General features: G+C 38.2%; 3 protein-coding genes and 1 pseudogene across 3 annotated transcripts; all 4 read left to right on the plus strand.

Annotated features, from left to right (window-relative positions):
• Positions 1-4,092: 4,092 nt before the first annotated feature.
• Positions 4,093-4,851, plus strand: LOC125497801 (glutathione S-transferase T2-like). Its single transcript, XM_048645498.2, has one exon. The coding sequence runs from the start codon at positions 4,093-4,095 to the stop codon at positions 4,849-4,851; it is 759 nt and encodes a 252-aa protein (XP_048501455.2).
• Positions 4,852-5,176: 325 nt separating this feature from the next.
• Positions 5,177-6,090, plus strand: LOC125497800 (uncharacterized; annotated as a pseudogene).
• A 7,007-nt stretch (positions 6,091-13,097) lies between these two features.
• On the plus strand, positions 13,098-14,621 carry LOC104893411 (hypothetical protein). The gene is made up of 2 exons (XM_010679516.4): positions 13,098-13,316; positions 13,918-14,621. Exons 1-2 carry the CDS (start codon positions 13,202-13,204, stop codon positions 14,493-14,495), a joined length of 693 nt encoding a protein of 230 aa, XP_010677818.1. The 5' UTR covers positions 13,098-13,201; the 3' UTR covers positions 14,496-14,621.
• Positions 14,622-16,563: 1,942 nt separating this feature from the next.
• Positions 16,564-17,397, plus strand: LOC125497798 (uncharacterized). The gene has a single exon (XM_048645495.1). The coding sequence runs from the start codon at positions 16,564-16,566 to the stop codon at positions 17,395-17,397; it is 834 nt and encodes a 277-aa protein (XP_048501452.1).
• The last annotated feature ends 5,654 nt before the right edge of the window (positions 17,398-23,051 follow it).

The following is a 23,051-nucleotide window of genomic DNA, read 5'->3' on the forward strand; positions in this document are numbered from 1 at the left end:
TGTTACAATAGGGAGGTTTGATTATGTTGAGCGACCGTACTGACATATGTCAATCTAAGAGTTGTTAATGCCTGACCAAGGATTAACGAAATACTTTATTTATTCGAACCTCAATCGAAGTATTGTTGAACTATATTATAGTGATTAGATTGGTAGAAGCATGGTGGACCGATCAATTGCCTAGGTTTTTTTAAATATTTGATAAACTTACATCATTTTGTGTTCTAGTTTATTTTAGTTTAGAAATTAATTCTTCAATCAATTTTCTCTTTTGAAGTAGTTAAATAATTGAGCATAAATCTGTAGAACTCCTCTCCCTGTGGATCAACCCATATTTGCCAGTTTCCGCTAAACAGACACCATGCACTTGCGGTATATTTTAAAACACATCACTCTTCAACCCACTTATCTCTCCTCACTCTTCAACCCACTTCTCACGACCTGAGCAAGTTCACGGAGTTTCTTGGAAAATTTGTCGAAAGAGGCAAAAATTTTAAACTATTGGAAGGCTCTATTTTTTAACATTTAAGCTCATGGTGATTAGTGAATTTAAGGTATGTAAAATTTATTGAAATTGCTTGGGTTAAAGTCATGAAATTTTTGGGTTAAAGTCATGAAATTTCGTGGTGTTATTTGTTGAAATTAAACAAAATAATTTGTTGCATGTTTTGAATTTCATGGCGTTATGTAATTTTGATGGTGGATTATAATTCACGTTTTGTTACATTTCATGAAACCGAGTGAGTTTTGTTAAAATTCGTTAATTTGAGTGGGTTATGTTAAATTTCATGAATTTGAGTGGGGTTTGTTAAATTTTATGAAATTGAGTGGGTTTAAAGTTATCAAATTTCGTGGTGTTATTTGTTGAAATAAGATGAGAGAGAAAGACAAATTGTGCGGTATTACTTGTTGAAGTGGTGCTAATTATGGAAAATTTTGAGCTTTTAGAGATTTTCAAGAGTATTATTTTTACATAATTGCAATATATATAAAGTTGAAGTTTTCTTTATTTGGTTACCACTTCAATTTCCATGAACTTGAATGAAATTTTTGATTTTTAGTTTTACTAAGTCATTCTAATATACACCTATTTTCGAATTTTTATTATTCACACAATTTAAAGTAGAAAAAGTTTGAATATTAAGCCAATTTTTAAATTTATATACGTTGTTGTATTGAGCAATTCTAATTTTAGTTTCAGTGATCCAAAGCAGCAGATGGAGTATAAATGGTATTTTAAAGAAATGAGCTTGAATGGGAGGAATATGTTAGCAGTCGTGGGTTTTATACACAAGGTCTATTAAAAGTATTTGCAAGGTATACCTCCTAGGTCGATTCTACACAAGTTCTCCTGCTCAAAAAGCGTAGATATTTTAGTATTTGAGAGCCCCTTGGGTGTGCATAAATGTTGATTCATCTCACCTTGGTAGTGCTAACAAGTACTAAAGAAATTCAAGTGTACGTAAACTATAATCGATGTATTGTGTTCCTCTAAAGAATCTTGTGCTTATAATTACTAGTATTGTGTTGGGTCCCATCTTAACCATATCTTTTGTATTTCTTTAATTGTGCTCTTGAATGGGTTCGTTATGCCAATGATGTTAGGGTTTCTACAAATATTTTGACATTATATTAAAACAAAGTACCGACTAGTGATTCATGTCGTGATTCGGTTATATTGTTGTTTATCCTTATTATGTTTGGGGTGTCTACAAATATATGGTGACATTAATGTGAAACATAATAAAAGGGCTGCATGATCGAACGTACCGACCAACGAAACATCCTTTTTTTTAGTTTAGGGTAAGTTAAGGGTATCACTAGTAGAATAAATGCTATTTGCTGCGGTTAAAAAGTGCCCTATTGCTGCGTTTTTGGGCGCGCAGCAATTAAGGGCGCAGCAATAGGTATTAATTATATTGCTGCGGTTTTAAACCGCAGCAATATCTCAACATATTGCTGCGGTTTCTAGAACAAAACCGCAACAATATTATCATTTTTTATCAGATTTATAAAGCATATTGCTGCGGTTTTTACTAGAAACCGCAGCAATATGCTATATTTAATAATAAAAAATGAACATATTATTGCTGCAGTTTCTTGGGAAAACCGCAGCAACAGGTACTGTATAGGTAAAAAAAAAAATTTTTTTTTTGCATTTTGCCATCAAAATTGAAAGACAAAAAATTTAAAAGAAAATAAAACACTATTGATTAATAGTGATGACAAAAAATTATTATACAAAATTTAAAAACATAGAAAATACAATATAAAAAATTATAATACCAAAAAAACTACAAATATGAAATGACATATGAATATCATTAATATATAAAAATAAAAAAAACTAATTATATAAATGATATAAAATAAAATTAAAAAACTAAAAAAATAATTATTACAAGTCACCTACTAATTACAAAAAAATAATAAAACAAAAAATTAAGAAACTGACCTAAAAAAAATCCTAAAACACAAATCTAAAAAAAAGAAAAATCCTACAACAATCACCAGATCTGATGAAACGAAAAAAGCAGAACAACTCTGATGAAACGAAAAAAAAAACATGTCGACATTAAAAAACGAAAAAAAAGAAAAAAAAAGAAACGAAAAAAAACAGAACAGATCTGAGGAAACCAACGTCAACATTCACCGTCGACAATCACAGCCACCATTTCGAACGACCGGCCGACGAAGGAGAGTTAAAAAAACGAATCAAAACCAACGAAATCACCAGCCATAGTCGACATTCACCGTCGACGTTCACCGACGAACCTTCGCGGCGCCAAAGAACCTTTGCGCGAACCTTTTCTCTCTCTCTCCTTCGATCTACTTCTCTTCTTGCGGGTTGTTGAAGGCGATGAAGGCGGCAAAACGAATCTGATGTTGAGACAAACGATTCTGACGTTGCGACGAACGAAGGTCGAATGTGGCGGCGACCAGAGACCGACAAAGAAGTTACGCGAGAGGATGAGAGGGTTAGAGGAAGAGAGAAGGAGAGAAAGAGTGAAAGGTGCGTGAAATTGATGAGAGGAGAGAGAGCGAGAGAATGTGTGAGGAGCGTGAAATTGATGAGAGGAGGAGCGTGAAACTGATGAGAGGAGGAGAGAGAGAAAGGAAGAGAAGAAGCGAGCCTTATATATTAAACCCTAAGAGCATCTACAATGGGGTAGTTTTACTTAGTCTAACAAAAAGTAAAACTAGTTTTAATTGGTCTAACAATTGGGACACTTGGTCCTTGGAGCTGGTTGGTCTAGAATTCCAGACCAAGAGCTCCTCGGATGGCGTGCACACAACAAATAAAGAGCAGCCACGTGGCGAAGAAAACTGGGCAAAAAAAAGGTGAAACACTGGGTTTAGGGTGAAAAAGGCGAAAGAAAGCCGGGGAAGTTATGCGTTTCAAAAACCGGGTGGGCCAAAGTAACTGATGAGCTGTCAGTGGCTCTGACGCGCATCAGATGCCACTGAGCAGCAAATCAGTTGCTGCCAAGTGTCTGCGCGAGCTTTCTTTTTTGATGCAATCTTTGCCAGCTTTTGTAACGTGTCTTTTGAGCCCAATTAAAGATACTTTGACATTTGAAAGTTAATTTGCACAGTAATTTGTAACGTTACAAATTTTGTAACGGTAAAAAATAAATGACGTTAAAATTAAAAAAAAATTACAATAACGGCTATAAAATATTTTTATCTATAAATTGAGCCCAAATTTCATATATTTTACCACACCTCTTCCTAATATATTTTTTATCTAATTAGCTCTCTACCTAATATTACTTAAAGTAAGTCAATATTATGGATTCAAATAATCCTAATTACTCCCAAAATAATCCAAACCCCACAAAATCCCCAAAATAATTTCCAATTCGATCCAAGTGTGCTACAAAATCTAGAATTTCAAAGAATGTTTATGTTTTTCCAAAGCCAATCGAATTACCAAAATTCTCAACAAGCTACACAACAATCTCCACAAAGTTCTAATCATCTATCCCAACAACAAGTTCAACCATCTTTTCCTATATCCCAACATATTTCACAACAACATGAACAACATTAACGAAAACGACGATGTAGTTGAAATCCAATCACAGGAAAATGAAAACACCCCTTCTCAAAAAAGCCACAACATCAAAGTTTCAATGGAGTGTAGATGAAGATCATGCACTCATTTCGGCATATCTAGAGTGCGGAGGAGATGTGTTGAAGGGAACCGACCAAAATGGTGACGGTTTTTGGGGTTCGGTATATCAGAGGGTTGAAGAGTCACGACGACTCAATCCAACTTTACGCCCAAGGACATTCAAAGCTATCACTAGTCGTTGGAAAAAAATCAACGGAGATGTTAATGCATGGGTCGGGATATATACCGAGGCGAAAAGGAAGAAGGGGTCTGGCTGCAATGTTGAAGACGTCATGACTGAAGCCCGTGAGATGTGGATAGAAGTCCATGGGCCCCGATTTTCATTGGAGCATGCATGGAATGTTCTGAAACACTACGACAAATGGACAGATGGCACCCAAATGAGCGGCGAAAGCTCAAAACGGTCTGGTCCAGATGAAGGTGTGAGCTTTAAACGTCCTGACGGCGTCAAGAAAGTTAAGAGTAGGAGAAAAGCCCCAATATCCAGTTCTACATCTCCATCTCGATCCTCTTCGGAATTTACGAGGAGGATTCGTGTGGGAGAGGACTTACTTGAGTATCAAAAGGAGCGTGATGCCTTGAGAGAATCAACGAAAGAGGAAGATAGAAAGTTCAAAATTTGGAATATATTAATGGCTAAGTCTTCCCTTGATCCGGATGAGAGAGAGATGTATGAAAAACTTAAGCTACAATTTAAGGACAAATATGTTTAGTTAGTGTTCATGTTTTTAATTGTTTTAGTTTGCAATTTGGTTGTATCGTAATTTTTAATTATGAATAAGTATGTTTCGTAACTTTTGATTATGAATGTATCATTATCATTATCGTTATAATTATTTATTACCATATCATCATCGTTTTCATTATTATTATTATTATTATTATTATTATTATTATTATTATTATTATTATTATTATTATTATTATTATTATTATTATTATTATTATTATTATTATTATTATTATTATTATTATTATTATTATTATTATTATTCCGTACAAACTTAAGCTACAATTCCGTTGATGCTGAGCAACAAAATGAAGAAGAAATTGTACCCCCGCACTAGAAATTTTGTGCGTAGGGAACGTGAGGAAGCTCATGAAAGATTGTTTCATGATTATTTCAGCAACGAACCTCTATACCCCGAGAATATTTTTCGTCGTAGGTTTCGTATGCATAGGCATGTTTTCCTTCGTATTATCGAAGGTGTAACAATTCAAGATGATAAATTCTTTACGCAAAATCCAGATGCTACTGGAAGGATGGGTGCATCTAAACTACAAAAATGCACAGCGGCTATCAGGATGTTGGCATATGGTTCATCCTCTGATGCTGTTGACGAGTACCTGAAAATTGCTTCAAGTACCGCTAGAGAGTGCCTTTTCATTTTGTCGAAGCGGTTGTTGCTAGATTTGGAGATGAATACTTGAGGAAGGCAAATGCAAATGACATTGAGCGTCTCCTACATGAAGGCGAGCGTCGTGGCTTCCCAGGCATGATGGGAAGTATCGATTGCATGCACTGGAACTGGAAGAATTGTCCTTGGGGCTGGAAAGGAATGTATCAAGGAAGAAGCAAAACAGCAACCATAACATTAGAAGCAGTTGCTTCAAGTGACTTATGGATATGGCATGCTTTTTTTGGCACCCCGGGTTCATGCAATGATATAAACGTATTGTAGAGGTCTCCCGTCTTGGATGATGTCCTACAAGGAAGAGCCCCAGAGGTCAACTTCTCGGTGAACGGGACTACTTATAACATGGGTTACTATCTTACTGATGGCATCTACCCGAGATGGTCAACATTCATCCCCGCAATAAAGCTCCCCCAAACCCCCAAACAAAGATTATTCACACAACATCAAGAAGCTGTTAGAAAAGATGTAGAGCGTGCATTTGGAGTATTGCAAGCTAGATTAGCAATCATTCGTAAACCCGTCTGCGTGGGATAAAGACATATTGTGGAAAATCATCATGGCATGTATCATCATGCACAATATGATTGTTGAAGATGAGCGTGATACTTATCAAAATTACCGAGATCCAAACGAATATGACCAGCTTCAAACTCAAAATAACGAGGGGTCATCTAACCAAGTCAGAGAAGACTCATTCGTTGTGCACAACGGAAGACTCGATGCGCGAAATTTAGGTGCATACATGGAGAGAAGATCTGAGATGCGAGATGCGGAAACTCACATCTCACTAAAAAATAACTTGGTTGAACACATATGGCGTAAGTTTGGGCCTAATCGTCAAGTTGATTAACTAACTTTATTTAATTAATTATGGTTTAAGTTAATTTCAAATTTCATGTATTTGTGTGTGTTAAATTATCTATCTTAGCTTTATGTATCAATCTATCATGTATTTGTGTTTTAAATTATCTATGTTTATGTATCAGATTTCATGTATGTGTGTTTTTTTAATTATCTATCTTATGTAATGTGTTCGCTTTTTTAAATTTATAATGTCAAGTTAACGTAATTTAATTTAAAGTAAGCTAATTAACACATATTTACTATAATCTCAAGTTAACGCTAATTTAATTTAACATAAGCTAATTAGCTTGTAACGTAATTTAATTTATCGTAATTAATTTAACGTAAGCTAATTAGCTTGTAATTAATTTAACGTAGTCTAATAAGCTTTTATTAATTTAAATCATCTATTTCATATTAAAAAAATTAAACATTGAATATGGTGGGGTTTGGTAAAAGTAGGAGAGAGAGTATAGGGTGGGGTTTGGTAAAAGTAAGAAAGAGAAATAGAAAAACCAAGTAAGACCAACCAAGCCATTGTGACAAAAAAAAAGATGAGTTGGTTGGAGTTTTAGTGGGATGTGAGGTGTAAGAAGGAGGGAAGGAGAGAGAAAGAAAAAAGCTCCAAGACCAACCAAGACCAACCAAGCCATTGGTGATGCTCTGAATGAGGAGCCTTTTTTGCCAACTAATATTGCTGCAGTTTCCATGTAGGACCGCAGCAATATATTAAAAAAATATTTTTTTAATATATTGTTGCGGTCCTACGTGGAAACCGCAGCAATATTAGCTGTTCTGGGCCCCACATTTTTTTTAAATGTATCCGTTGAACAATATTGCTGCGGTTTTAGGCGGGAACCGCAGAAATATTGTCAATTTTTATTTTTTTATTTCTTTTTGCGTGTTATATTGCTGCGTATAGGTAAAACCGCAGCAATATCACCGTAGCAAATAGCATTTATTCTACTAGTGGTAGCTAATTCGTGTTATTCCTTTAAAAGGTTAGAGTTTCTACAAATAGGATAACATTATTGAAAAACATAAACGAGGCCTAAATGATCGAATGAGGCACCGAGTAATGATTCATGTCGTGATTCGGTTGTTCTTCCTAATTAAGTCTATGATCTTCAATAATCAAATGGTGAAGTGTATTTTCCCCCCATAAAAAGTCCTCCTTGTACAAGTATGATGTATTTATTAATTATTTAGGGGATGACATTATATAGCATGTGAAAGATCTATTGTGTTACCATAAGAGAATCTTGTGTTTATAATTAGTGGTATTGTGTTGGGTCCCATCATAACCATATCTTTGTAAATCGCTACAATTGTATTCATGAATGGGTTTGTTATGGCAATGATGCTAGGGTTTCTACAAATATGGTGACATTATCTAAAAAATAAAGAAGGCTTAAACGAGCGAACAAAGTATCGGCTACTGATTTGCATCGTGATTCGGTTCTATAGTTGTTCATCCTTCTCAGGTTTAGGGTTTCTATAAATATGGTGACATTTATTATTTTAAAACATATGAAGGCCTGAATGAGCGAACGAAGTATGGACTATTGCTTCGTGTCGTGATTTGGTTGCATTGTTGTTCATCCTTCTTAGGTTCGGGATTCCTACAAATATGGGGACATTTTTGTAAAACCTAAACGGTGCCTTAACGACCGAACGACCCACGGACTACTGATTCGTGTCGTGATTCGCTAGTGTTGTTCTTCCTAATTCAGTTTATGACCTTGAATAATCAATTAATTGATACATACTACAAACATTGCAAATTAAAGACATTAAATAATTATGACATAAATATGCTAAAAAAGTAAACTATATTGTGTTTTTGGATAACATAATTACGTTTTACAGTAAAAATATTACGTTTCGGCTACCATCATTTTTCAATTAATTAATTGTAAAGAATTCAAAACACTTGTACATCTAATTCACCAATTAATAATGTTGTGAAACTTAATAAAGGCCTGAACAATCGAACGAAGTAGTGTCTAATGATTTGTGTCTTGTTTCTCTTTTGTTGACGTTCCTTTTTAACTCTAGGGTCTTCAATAATCAATTAGATATTGTTAAAAAAATCAATGGATAAACGAACAACCTAAGTACCAACTGGGGTTTGTACAATACGGTGACATTTATGGTTTTAATAATTAAAGGCTTTCAATAATCAATAAAATGTTATAAATTACCAACAATTGTACATATAAGTCATTAAATAAATAAGTTTTTCTTGTTACAAAAGAATTATGTTTGAAAGTAATCATATTATGTTCCCCTACACACAAATTATGTTTTTAAGTAACCATATTGTATTCCCAATCATCTAGATTGTGTTTCGCACTACAAGCAATTTTGAATGCTCTAAATTGGGCCATATATTATTTACCCAATCAATATTAAATATTTGATGTTGTTATTATGGTTAAAATAAAATGTATCCCTATTTATGTCAAATTATGGTTTTTATAATCAATTTACGATCCTAAGGACTTTGAGAAATACTACATTGTACATTTTAGTCAATAAATATTTATATTTAGTTATAAGGGAATTATGTTTGAAAATAACCATATTTAGTTATGTTATTACAAAAGAATTATGTTTCAAAGTAACCATATTGTGTTCCCACTAAAGATTGTGTTTCACCAATCAATTAAGGATCATATATTTATGTGTTGTTATAAAAAAAAATTATGTTTGAATGTAACCATCTTGTGTATTGTTACAAAAAAATTATGTTTCAAAAGTTACCATATTGTGTTCCCACTAATTGGGATTGTGTTTCCCACTACAAGCAATTTTCACCAATATTCATTGGTGAATTAACCCACTATATTTTAAATACTTGTTGGTGTTATTGTGGTTGAAATAAATTGACACTACTGTTTGTGTTGTGTAATATAGTACTTTTGATTTGTGGAAATTTAGCGCTTAACTAACAAAAATTTACATAAAGTCAACACAACAAAAATGCAACATGTTATTATCATGTTGTTATATTAGAAATAAGTAGTGCTTTATAGTAAGCATATTGCAAATATGATGAGATGATTGTAAAACATAAGCAACGTCTGAAGGATCAAATTAAGGAGTAGGATTTCGTCTCGTTATTTGGTTGTATTGTTGTGTCAAATGGAACAGTCATCTAAGATTTTAAGGTAAATTTGGTTTCGTCTCCCTATTTGGTTTTATCTAGTGCCAAAAATTGCAAAAAAATGTGTTATGTAACATAGTACTTGTGGTTTCGTCTCGTTATTTGGTTTTATTCAGTTCAGATAAGTTTCAATTATGTCCAATCAGGTCAATAAGTTCCAACCAGGTCTAATAAGTTCCAATAAGGTCCAAATAGTCAATGATCAATAAATTTTAATTAAAGTACCACTGTGATTATATAGTATTATATTTATATTATTGTCTATTATATTATTATTTATATTACTATTAGCTGATTATGTTATTAATAATTTTTTTAATTAAAGTAGCATTATGATTATTTAGTATTATATTTACAATACTATCTATTATTAGCTGATTATGTTATTATTAAAAATTATTATAATCATGGTCAAATAAGGTTAACAATAATAACCATCATAATTATAATATTTTGCAATTCATCTTCAAATAACTATAGATAACATGTTGTCTTTACTAATGACAATGAAATATATAAATGATATCAATTGATTTCCTACTAGTGCTTTATGAATTCAACGTAAGACTATTAGATATATCAGTAGTGAAAGTTGTGTATAACCAAGCATATAAATAGTATTTTTTTTGTTTAAATGTTAATCATAAGAGATAATTAATAATTATTATTTTTTCGAAGGATAGATTTTAATAATTATTATGTCATAATAAATTTTTAGGTGTAGTATTCATGTTAGGGGTAATATTTAGGGAAATTCTATATGGTGACCCTCAACTTTTTTAAATTCTATTTGGTAGACAATTTTTATCTTTTCTCTATTTGATAACCCTCTATTCTATTTTTTTTGTTTTCTTTGACCTTACTGCATTTTAAAATTATTTTTTAATTAAAAATTTGATTTTACAATTACAAAAAACTGATTTTGAAATTTTTTTTAGAAAAACCCAGCCACCCCTGTCCCCCAACCTGCCCAACCCCCCACCCTGAAACCCCATCCCCGAACCCCCACCTCCGACCACCCCATCTCCGACCCCCAAAGCCACCACTGAAACCCCCCAACCCCTTCGAACCCCGACGACCCCACCCTCATCACCACCTTCATTAATCACCATGGTTCGAATTGGGGTTGAAGTTGAGTTCGAAATCTGGGGTGGGGTGGTTCAAATTGGTGTGGGGGTGGTCCGATTTGGGGCGGCAAGAGGGTTTGGCTGGGTGGGGAAAGGGTGGTGTGCCATGGTGGTTGAAGTTGAGTTCGAAATCTGGGGTGGGGGTGGTTCAAATTGGTGCGGGTGTGGTTCGATTTGGGGCGGCAAGAGGGTTCGGCTGGGTGGGGGTGGTTCGATTGGGATCGGGGTGGTTCGATTGGGATCGGGGTGGTTCGAATTGGTGTGGGGGTGGTTCGATTTGGGGCGGCGAGAGGGTTCGATTGAGTGGGGAGGTTCGAATTGGGGTACAGAGGTGGTTGGGTTAGGTGCTACGGGTAGGGGTGGTTTCGGTAGGCTGGTGGGTGCTACGGGTGGGGGTGGTTTCGGTAGGCTGGGTGGGTGGGTGGTGTCGGTGGGTGGTGGGTGGTTTCCGATGTGGCTGGCAGTGAAGGAGGAAGTGGGTGATGGTGGCTAGGGGAGGAGAGGGGTGGTAGGATGGGTGGTTATGGTGGGGGAGGGTTTGAGTTTTTTTTTTCATTTTAAAAATTAGTTTTTTGTAATTAAAAAATGAATTTTTATTTAAAAAAGGTCAAAGAAAATACAAAAAATAAAATAGAGGGTTACCAAAGAGAGGAAAGATAAAAATTGTCTACCAAATAGAATTTAAAAAAGTTGAGGGTCACCATATAGAATTTCCCTAATATTTATGTTATTGCTCATCAAAGTTTTTGTCAAATAAGGTCAAAGAAGTTCCAATCAGGTCCAATAAGGTCTAATAAGTTTCAATCAGGTCTAATAAGTTTCAATCAGGTCTAATAAGTTCCAATCATGATCAATTAGGTCCAATAAGTTGAATCAGGTCCAATCAGGTCTAATAAGTTGAATTCAGTTCAGATAAGTTCAATCCATTCAGGGTTTTTTAGGTAAAGAGAACGCACCCTAAGAATGTTAGTGGTCCATGATATTGTGTTATGTAACATAACATATTGGATTTGGATTTAGTGTGAAACCATTAAACTCCATATGGGCTTTCTTACAACGGGCTTATCTTTTATCATATTATACAGATATGTTGTCTAGTTGAAATCATATTGTGTTTTGAAACATTTGATTTTTGTATTATATTCCACTATTTTATTTTTCATACGCAAACTAGTCAACCGTTTTTCAATAACTTTGTATATCGGTTTCTTCATCTTCATTACTTGTTTCAAGAACTCCTAACTAAACCTCCAAAGGACAACATCTACTGAAAGAGTGGGTTCTTCTGGAACGGACTCCGGATCTTATAAGTCAATTCGAGTAGCAACCACAATGCGGAGACAGTGGTCCGGGTAATAAAATCTGGCCCAAACAGAGGGGAAAAAAAATTCCACAGATGTCCTTATCGGCTTGTAATTTTCTTCTCTTATTGTTTGTGTTCATGAATTTTAACTTCATTTCATTTGTCAATAAATCCAGTGACGATGTTGTTCATCTTTCAATTATCAGATTTTTGATTCACTGCAGTTCTCCACCTCCATGAAAGTCCAGTTGCCTTCTCCAAATTTTCGCAATACACAACAAAACAACAACAATGGCGAGGCCTTTTTTCCACAATTGAACAATACTTAATTTCCTCCTTAATTTTGGTTTTTATTTCTCCCCATAATTTGCATCAAGTTATTGTCCCAGTATTACTAATTTGGTTTTGTTGTCCAGACACTTGTAGTGGAGGAGAGAGAGATGAAGTCACTTTTTACCCATTCCCTACTATTCCCCTTCTATTCCCTTTCTCAAACTCAAAAGGTTGAAATAAAATATGTTTTCTGAAAATAATACATTAATTATGTACTTTCAGCTTTATACAAGATTACTTTTTTAATATTATATTTCTGATATGGGCAAAATTCCCCATATCTAATATCGTTTTATCAGTACTCGTTAGGTTACTTCACCTCCTCTTAAAAAAGAGGGAAACAGAAAGTAGCACACACTGAGAAAAAAAGAAAGGAGGGTTTGCATGCTGAATTGCGGGATTTGTCATTTGGTCATAACATGTCCAATACATCAAGTATCCTAAAAAGTTCTAGCTCATACAGTTCACACTCCACCAAAAGAAAGCATCTTTTGATAGTATTATTTCTTCTTAAGCTTGTAATAAACCAAAAGTAAGGAAGATCACAAAAGTTTTGAAACAACAAATTGGTTTTTCTCATCCAAGTTTAAGACTCTTCATGCAATACAAAGAGAAGAATATTAAATAACTTTCACAACAGCAGCTCAGCCAAATCATAGACAAAGACATAAAGCAACTTAATGTTCAAGAAAGAAAAGAGGAATAATTTTCCCAAAGGAAATCTCAATTTAAACAAACTATAAAGATGCCCTTCAAATCAAGACCTATAAAAAGAAGAGGGTCTAACGTGAATATCCACACAATCATCCTTTTCTCAACAGTTCTTCATTAACATACAGTAAAAGGCTAAGCTAACTTGAATCAAAAAGAATGGCAAACAAAACCAAGACTTCACCTCCGACAGCACCTTCTTTCGTCGAGTTTGATCCTGCTTGTGATTTGCAGAAAGAGGAAGCACTTGATACTTTGATCATCCATCTACCTGGTATTGTCATGCTTCTTTAATTGGTTTTTTTTTATCTTTTTATTTCCCCTGACAAAGAGCAGCTGTAAAACAAAATATGTACTTCCTTCGTTTTTTGTTTACTTGGTAACACTTTTTTTCTCATCAACTCCGATGCAAAATCTGGGTAAGAGAGAGGTAGAGAGGAAAAAAAAAAAGAGGGCCCATGTGATTGGCTAGAGAGATAGAGAGAAAGGAAAAGGAAAAGGGAAAGTAGAAAGTGTTGCAAGTAATTAACTATTTTTATTTTAAGAAAGTGTTGCAAGTAAAAAAAAACGGAAGAAATATTAGAGTCGGATCACCTTAACTAGAGGTTTTAACTTCAAACTGACAATAACTTTCCCTATTCTGAGGCTGACCGGACTGAAATTCGGATTAGTTAGACTCTAGTAGGCTTGTGAGTTGTGACTGACTTGAAATAATATTATAAAGGGGTCATATTTTCATATGTATTCATAATTAGCATAATGAAGTACATATGTAAAGCACAGACATAAAGCAGGAAAATAGTCACTCATTTCATACATGAAAAAAATTAAGAAAATTAACTCCGATCCCCCTTTTAACTGTTATGCATACGTAGACTTCAAGAAGGAACAACTAAGGGTACAAGTCAACAAAGATGGAGTCCTCAAAGTATCTGGAGAAAGACCAACAAGTGTAAATGGAACAAAAAGGAGCCGTTTTCTCAAGGAAACAAAAGTACCAGAAGGTTGTGATATAAATGACATTCGAGCTAAGTTCACTAATGGCCGCCTAAATGTCATGATGCCAAAGAAAAAAACACCTGCAGCTCCCCAAATTGTCCAACAGCAGCCTGCATCAACATCATCAGGGCCTCCTCTTCAATCAGAGGTTACTGGTCAAAAGCCGCAAGCGCTTGCTGAGGCCCCGATTTCCAATGAACCAAAAACAAAGGCTACAAGTGCTGAAAATGGTAATCTGGGGACAAATGATACGAGTCACGATCAGCCAAAGGGTGATCAAATGTTCGAGCATGGAAGCATCATAAAAAGACTGCAAGGAAGAAATAAATTGGCTTTGGGATTTGGAGTTGCCGCTGTGGCAATGGTTACAATTGGAGCTTTTGTGGCTTATAAATATGGGTCTGATAGCATTTCTTCTCCTTCATTGTATGCTGAGGAGTTGGGGCTCATTTAAAATCCTCTTATTATTCTGTATTTTTCTGTATATTCTGGTGTTCTGATAATGGGTTGGGAGAATTATTTATGGCTTTGTGTATAGAAAAATTTACAAATAAAAAGCTTGGTGAATGAATTGATGAAATCTCTTGTGATTGATTATGTTTTCCTGGGAAGATCTATCTATATGTTTAAACCAATAGCCAAGTTTGAAGCACCAAATGTTAAAGTAAAATCAATGTCACTAAAAGCTGTAAAAGCTAGTGATTTGAAAACTTAGACCAAGTATCCAGAAAACCTCTGAAAGGATACTGGTAATCTTCATTGCAGTAGCCAATATGCAACCATCATTTTCAGAAACTACATCCAAAAAACAATAAAATGAATCTCATTTGTTATCTACCTTATCAGTTATCATGAGGTAAATGTATCACAAATGCTTAGCTGGTAGATGCTATACATGGTACTTGGTAGCACCATGGGCATTGTGCGTACAAAAGAACATTCAGTTCAATCAAAAAAAACATGCACTTATATTAAAACAACATTTGTAATGTTCGGAAACAGGACCAAACTCTAATCTATTTAACTCATATCTCTACTCAAAATGTGAGATCACTTCTCCACCAAAACAATTTACTCCCAACCACACACTTCCATAGTGTGACAAAGATTTTGCTTGGAATTGTTATGAAATGCTCAAACCAAAAGCAGATTCAAGTAAATATGTATCTAAGCTGACAGCCTAACTGTGGAATGTTGCATACGTTGATGACTCCGAGGATCAGCAGCTGCCTCGTCAAGATTGAGTACATTCTGTTCGAATCTGAGAAATGGCTTCTTTCTTTATTTCGACCTCAGAGAAAACACTAGCACAAATCATAAATTAGAACTTTTTTCCCCTTAATGCCAGCTGATCTAATTATAATACAAAAATTACTTATCACAATTGTATGGGTATAACCCAAGTACCTTAACGGATCCTCATGACGAGTCTGCGAGCATAATCATGGACGCGAGCATGGCAATGTCATCCACGGCTCCATCAAAGTAAGTTCAACGCATGGGAATCTTCCCACCTGTCAAGTGCGTCATAGCCCTACACGTGTCGAAGGATTACACGCCCTGTCAAAGAAAAGTACTTCTATAAATACCCCAATAGTACTATTCTGCAGGTACATTCTCTCTCATACTGAAAATAGCTTATCTCTCTCTCTAGTTTCTCTCTATAAATCTTAGTTGGACCAATACTGACTTGAGCATCGGAGGGGGTTTCCTCACAACCACCTGGAGGGTAGCTCATGTTTGTTTGGTGTGCAGTTATTCACTAAGGACTTTACTCTCCAGATCTTTGGCGGACTTCATTAAGGCCGCTAACTGTTTCACAACCGAAACAACTTGGCGCTAGAAGGAGGGGACCTTCTATCCTTTCGAGTAACAGTCATGGGCGATGCAAACAACAATGTTGGTCACGGTCCACAAGAATTCGATGTCGGTCAGACATCCTCTTAGTCTGCCATTACTGGGGCAATAGGGAATCCGCAGTTCAATTATTGGACGCCACGAAATGAGGAGTCGACCCCAAACAGTAACGTATCATTCAACTTTGCTCAACTGAGTCAATTTTCTCCTGAGCAACTTCAAACCGTAGCATCCTTCATTCAGATGTTAATAGGTAATCCTCAGCAAAATAACCCACCTGCTCAGCAGGCTGGCGGAACCCGTAAGTGACCACTGGCCATGGCCGGTAGGAACGCTGACGGCACTCCGCTCCGGAAGATCGCTCCTTGAATCAAGAAGGACGGGAGCTAGAGAAGCGAATCGATCAGTCAGGCTATGAGGAGCTAATATTGGAGACTGAGGAACTTTATCATTCTGAAGAAGAGACTCAAGGTTACTCCCGTCGTGAGTACAGCACCAATGGTGCTAGTAACTATTCGATAGGAGATCACCTTCTCATCAAACCAAAACTTTCTCCTTTCACTTCAGACATACTGAACCATCCGATGTCTAGAATCAAGATGTCATCCTCCAAGTATGATGGCACATCTGATCCCGACGATCACGTGGCGGCCTAAGAAGGCCACATGTTCTTATACACGCAGGTGGACGCCATCTGGTGTAAGGTCTTTCCATCCACGCTGACCGGGATAGCCCAGACATGGTTCAAAAGTCTCAAGCCAGGTAGCATCTCTAGTTTCTCACAGCTATCATCTACTTTTAGTACGCACTTTGTGAGTAACAGACGCCGCGAGCGCACTACCGGAGAATTATTATCTGTTAAGCAAGGCGAAAATGAAAGCTTGCGAGACTATATTGGCCGTTTCAATGTCGAAGTGATCTCAATACCGAGATTGCAGCAAGATGTGGCCGTGTTGGCCTTAATGACAGGACATAAGGAAGGATCACCATTCCGGAACTACCTGGGCCGGAAGTCATACATGTCCCTTGCACCAGTCCTTGGCAAGGCTAATGACTATATTAGGGGAGAAGAATTTGATAGGGCCGTGAGTAATCACGAGCCAGAAAATAAAAAGGAAGACAAGCAGAGAAAAGACAAAGGTCGAGAGAATGATCGCGGCCGGGAGGATAGAAGGCTGGAGTCAAATGTTGTGAAAAGAGGGAATGATCGTGAAAGAGATGACCGTGAGCGTTATGATCGGGTCAGAGTCGATCGGGAAGGAGGTGGCCGTGATAAGGGTGAACGTAGGGAAAGATTCGACGCGTATACCCAGCTCACCACCTCTAGAAGCCAGATTTATTTGATTAATAAGGACATTGATAAATGGCAACATCCAAAGCAAATGTTCCACAAGAACCGCGACAAGACCAAGTGGTGTGATTTTCATGGAGATCACAGACATTTGACTAAAGATTGTCGGCATATGAAGGATAATTTGGAAGACTTGCTGAGAAGATGATATTTCAGCCAGTATAAGGCTCGGACGCAAAATGGAGATTTGGTCAAGCCAGCTAACCAGAAATTTCAATCGAGGATCAGTGAGATCCATGTGATAAGCGGCGGTCCCATTCATGGGGGAAGTGTGAACAGAGCAAAGGCAAGCTTGAAAGAATTCGGGCATCAGATTAATTTTAATGAAAGTATGCAGTGGATGAGACCGCCGACAATGTCAGCAATGTCCTTTACTGCAGAGGACGCAGAGCACGTTGTGTATCCCCATGATGACCCTCTGGTGGCCACGTTAAAAGTATCAAACTGCTTGATTCATAGGATCCTGGTTGACAGAGGAAGTTCTGCTAGCATATTGTACTTATCAACCTTCGAGAAGTTGATGATAGGACGGGAGCATTTGAAGCATGTCCGATACCCAGTGATAGGGTACACAGGGGTGTTTGTGACTCTTGAGGGCCTGGTAACCCTCCCGGTCCGAATTGGGGACAGCGTTGAAGCCCGGGATGTGATGACGGAGTTCCTGGTGGTTGATGTACCGGGAGCCTATAACGCAATCATTGGGCGTCATTTCATTCACGATGTTCAGGGAGTCATCTCTACATATCACCTAACTATGTTGTACGTCTCTAATTTGGGGACGACAGCAAAGTTGAAGGAAAATCAGGAAGTAGCAAAATCATGCTACCTAACAACACTCAAACAACCAGCAAAAAGAATGCCAGTAGAATAGATGAACCCGCCAATAAGAAAGCAAAGGCGGGATCAGAGGAGAGCTTTGGCAAATGAAGCAGAGACCGAAAAGGAAGAAGAAATGATGGAAATTTCTATGGAAGAGTTGGAGGCAAGGCATGAGGATACTCCAAGGCCCCAACTGGATGGAGAAACCCAGCAGGAGATGCTTGCGGAAGACCCGGCGAGAACAGTGGTTGTCGGAATAGATATGGACCCAAAAGTCAGGGTCAACCTGGTGACTCTCCTAAGAGAAAACGCGGACGTCTTCGCGTTCTCGGCGGATGAGATGCCATGGATACATCCGATTGTGATGGTACATCGCCTGAATGTGGATAGCACTGTCCACCCTATCAAGCAAAAGAAAAGAAGCTTCTCTGCCGAGAAGAACAAGGTCGTGATGGAAGAAGTAGATAAACTGTTGACAGCAGACTTCATCGATCCCTGCGATTACCCAGAGTGGTTGGCCAATGTGGTCATGGTAAAGAAGGCTAATGGGCAATGGAGGATGTGTGTAGACTTCACCGATCTCAACAGAGCGTGCCCAAAAGATTGATATTCGTTACCAAGAATAGACCAGCTAGTAGATTCTACTAGCGGCCATGCGTTATTGAGCTTTATGGACGCATTCTCGGGCTATCATCAGATAAGCCTACTTGAGGCCGACAGGAAGAAAACAGCATTTATCACTGACTGCAGAGTATACAATTACAAGGCGATGCCATTTGGACTTCACAATGCTGGAGCAACGTATCAGAAGTTGGTAGATAAAGTGTTCGCGAATCAGAGAGGAAGGAACATTGAAGCTTACGTTGATGACTCCATAGTCAAGAGTAAGACTGACCGTGAACACTTAGAAGATTTAGCAGAAACTTTCAGAACACTGAGAAAATACCAGATGAAACTTAACCCTAAGAAGTGCGCCTTTGCGGTAAAAGTAGGCAAATTCTTAGGCTTCCTTGTAAGCAAAAGAGGGATCGACGCGAATCCAGAAAAGATCCGAGCTATTATCAACTTGCCTGAGCCCAGGAGTGTTAAAGACATTCAAAGGCTAACGGGGAGGATGGCGGCCCTCACTCGATTCATTTCTAAATCAGCAGACAAGACTCTGCCCTTCTTTGCATTGTTGAGGGGAAAAAGAAATTTCGAGTGGGGAGAGGAGCAAAGCAAGGCATTTGTGGCCGTGAAAGAGCACTTGAAAAGCTTGCCCACCATCACAAGGCCAGAAACTGGGGATGTATTGCAGCTGTATGTCTCGGCCTCGCCAAAAACGGTTGCAGTTGTCTTATTGGTAGAAAAGGAAAGAAGGCAACAGCTTATATATTTCATCAGCCACATTCTTAACGGTCCTGAGAGCCGTTACCGGTTGGTGGAAAAAATGGCTTTGGCCGTAATTATCGCTGCCAAGAAGCTCATACCGTATTTCAACTGTCATCCCATCCAAGTCCTTACAAATCAGCCACTGGAGAAGACTTTGCAGAGGATGGATAGCTCAGGCCGCCTACTGAAATGGGTCGTCGAGCTTTCTGCGTATGATATAGAGTACAAGCCCAGGACCGCCATGAAGGCACAGGCTCTGGCAGACTTTGTTGTAGAAGCTTCATATGAGGAAGATGAAACAGAGCAAAAGGAGAGTTGGCTGCTAGAGGTAGACGGATCCGCTGCTGTTAGCGGATCCGGGGAAAGAAAAGTAATGACTAGCCCAGAAGGGAACATCTACCAGTACGCCGTCAAGTTCACATTCCTAGCATCTAACAATGAAGCAGAGTACGAGGCTGCAATTGTTGGTTTAAGGATGTGTCTGGCAGCAGGCGCAAAAATGTACTCTTGAAGACAGATTCACAGTTGGTCAATGGTAGTTAAAAGGAGAATTTGAAGTCCGAGAGGCCAACACGGTGAAATACGTGGAAAAAGCTAAAGAGCTGATAACCCAGCTAAATCACTTTGAAGTACAAGCGATACCACAAGCTGAGAAAACAAAAGCTGACACCCTGTCTAAGCTAGCCAGTTCCGACTCATTCAGCATAAAAAAACGGTCACGATAAATATACTGAAAGAGAAAAGCATAGCGGAACATTCTGCGGTCGTCAATACCATACACCAACAAGCTGACGGGATTGCTCCCGGATGATCAAAGGGCCGCTAAAAAATTGCAAAGGCAGTCAAACTGGTATGATGATATACCAAGATGAGTTGTACAAGCAATCTTTTAGCTTGCTGTTGTTAAAGTGTGCAATAGTTGCCGAAGCCGTGAAAATAATAGAAGAGATACACGAAGGAATATGTGGGAATCACATAGGAGGAAAAGCAGTGGCCTTAAAAGCATTAAGAGCTGAATTCTATTGGCCAAGCATGCTAGCGGATGCTCAGAGCTATGTGAGAAAATGTGACAAATGCCAGAGGTTCGCGCCAGTGATCAACAGGCCGGAAAATGGATATCCTAGGACCATTCACCATCGCAACGGGAGGCAGGCGCTTCTTTATAGTTGGGATTGATTATTTTACAAAGGGGATAGAAGCGGAACCAACAGCGAAAATAAAAGCGAATCAGATGCGGAAGTTCATCTGGCAGAACATAATGACGAGATTTGGTATCCCTTCAGCAATTGTATTTGATCACGGGGTGCAATTTGATTGTCGTCTAATACAAGCTTTCCTGACGGATTTCCAGGTCAAATTCGCCTATTCAGTAGTGTGCCATTCACAAAGCAACGGCCAAGCTGAAGTCGCCAATAAGCAAATTCTGAATGCTCTCAAAAAGAAGCTAGATGAGTTCAAAGGAAGATGGGCTGAAATGGTGCCGTCAGTCCTATGGGTAAACAGGACAACAGATAAAGAAGCAATAGGGGAAAGTCCCTTTAAATTGGCTTTCGGCATAGAGGCAGTATTACCAGTAGAGGTAGGGTTGTCGTCCTACCGGATTAAGCATCAGCTCTTGGAAAGGAACGATCAGGCACTAAGAGAAAGTTTGAACTTCTTGCCTGAAATAAGGCTGATGGCAGAACTAAGAGCAGCTGCTTATAAGGACAGAATAAACAAAGTCTATAAGAAGAAGGTTTGGGAAAGACCATTGGACGTAAACGACCGTTTCCTCCATAGAACAGCGGCCACTGGAAAAGCGCATGCCGAAAGAAAGCTAACCACCAACTGGGAAGCCCCTTATGTCATCGCTAAGAAGATTGCTCCTGGCTCCTTCATACTCAGGGACATGGACGACAAGGAGCTTAAGAATTGCTGGAATGCTAGTGTACTAAAGAAGTACTATGTATAAGTTGTAAAATGTAATTGGCCAGGAGCTAATTTTTTAACATAAATAATATACTTCTTCTAGCGTCCCATGAAAATATTGTTATTTATGATTGAATGTTGTATAATAGATCACATATGACAGGCAAAAGTGCATTAATGGTCGCATGACAGACCTAGCACATGAATAAAAGCCATATGACAGGCAAAGTGCATTAACGGTCATATGATAGACCTAGCACATAACAAAAGCCCTATGACAGGCAAAAGTGCATTAACGGTCATATGACAGACCTAGCACAACAAAAGCCATATGACAGGCAAAGTGCATTAACGGTCACATAACAGACCTAACACATAATAAAACACCATATAATAGGCAAGAGTGTTAACGGTCATATGACAGACCTAGCGCCTAAATGAAAGCCACATAACAGGCTAAGTGCATTAACGGTCATATGAAAGACCTAACGCAGTCATAAAATAGACACAACTCCAGCTGCCAATCATTCAACAATAAGGATGCTAATAAAGCAAGAAAATACGAAAGTACTTTTCCATAAAGTAAAAGCTACTGGCTTGGCGGCCAACTACAAAAAAAATTATGGCGGCCAATAAAAAGGCTTTTAGTTTGAATAAAGTACTCGCAAAACTAAAAATGTTATTATTTACAAATGCCAACAAAAGGCTGATTACAAGGTTTAACTATTGAAAGTATTACAAAGAAAAACAAAGCTAAAAACTGTTGGAGGAGCAAGAAGAGCTGAGAGAAGGCCGCCAAAAGCTTCAAGAAGGAGGAGGTCCTTGCGTCGAAGGATCTCGAGGATCCACATCAGCGATGGCATCCTCGTCATCAAAGTTAGGATCCCCCTCGAAAGGCGTGAGATGTTGGCCGGCAGCATGAGCATCTTCAATCACGTTCCACTCAAACCCTGGAACGACTTTGCAAACACATCTCATGGCAGCCGCCCAACCGCCGTCGTATCTCTTGTGGAGAGCCGCCACATAGTCATCAGACTGTTTGAACTCAGCAACCGCCTTGCGACCCCCCTAGCTTCAGCTTTAGCGGAGGCGTCCAACACAACAACTTCCTTCTCAGTGTTGGCAGTCTCCACCGCCTTGGTCAACGCCTAGACGTTTTCCTCGGTCTCTTCCAGCAAAGCGGCCCTCTCCCGCAAAGTCTCCACCTCATCCTCTAGCGGTTTCAGCTCGTCCTTCGCGTCTTTGAGCGGGCCCTGGAAAGTCTCCAACAAGGCCTTGTAGGTGTCCGCTAGCCTTTGGTACTCGAGATACTGCTCAATCAGCTCAAGGGCAGCATTGTTGGCCTGCAACAAGGAAGAAAACGCAAATGAGTAAAAAAATTAAAAAAAGAGAAGTATACAGTGCATTAACCAAGTAAGAAAACATACCACAAGCTGATCATGGGTTAGCCGAGCTGCAAGTGTTACCAAAGACCTTGACGGTCTATCCAGGGGCAGCTACATGCCCTTCAAAATCCGGTAGGCAAGAATGCTACCGTTTTCGGGTATATCATAGTAGATAGACTCATCCTCCCTGACATTCCAGTCAGATTCATAAATCTTCCAGAAGTAATGGGTTGAGGAGCAAACGCGGCGGCCACAAAATCACTTAGCGGCACCTCCTTCTTCTCAAACCACTCCTGGTACCGATAAAAGATACCAGGAG

This window comes from Beta vulgaris, chromosome 5 (genome assembly GCF_026745355.1).
Source record: "Beta vulgaris subsp. vulgaris cultivar EL10 chromosome 5, EL10.2, whole genome shotgun sequence".
NCBI lineage: Eukaryota > Viridiplantae > Streptophyta > Magnoliopsida > Caryophyllales > Amaranthaceae > Beta > Beta vulgaris.

Bases quoted from the DNA above. Each gene is read 5' to 3' on its own strand.
- LOC104893411 (XM_010679516.4), top strand. From the start codon at position 13,202: ATGGCAAACAAAACCAAGACTTCACCTCCGACAGCACCTTCTTTCGTC. The intron at 13,317-13,917 runs GTATTGTCATGC...ATGCATACGTAG, and splicing joins TTTGATCATCCATCTACCTG to ACTTCAAGAAGGAACAACTA.
- LOC125497801 (XM_048645498.2), top strand. From the start codon at position 4,093: ATGAAAACACCCCTTCTCAAAAAAGCCACAACATCAAAGTTTCAATGG.
- LOC125497798 (XM_048645495.1), top strand. From the start codon at position 16,564: ATGTTCTTATACACGCAGGTGGACGCCATCTGGTGTAAGGTCTTTCCA.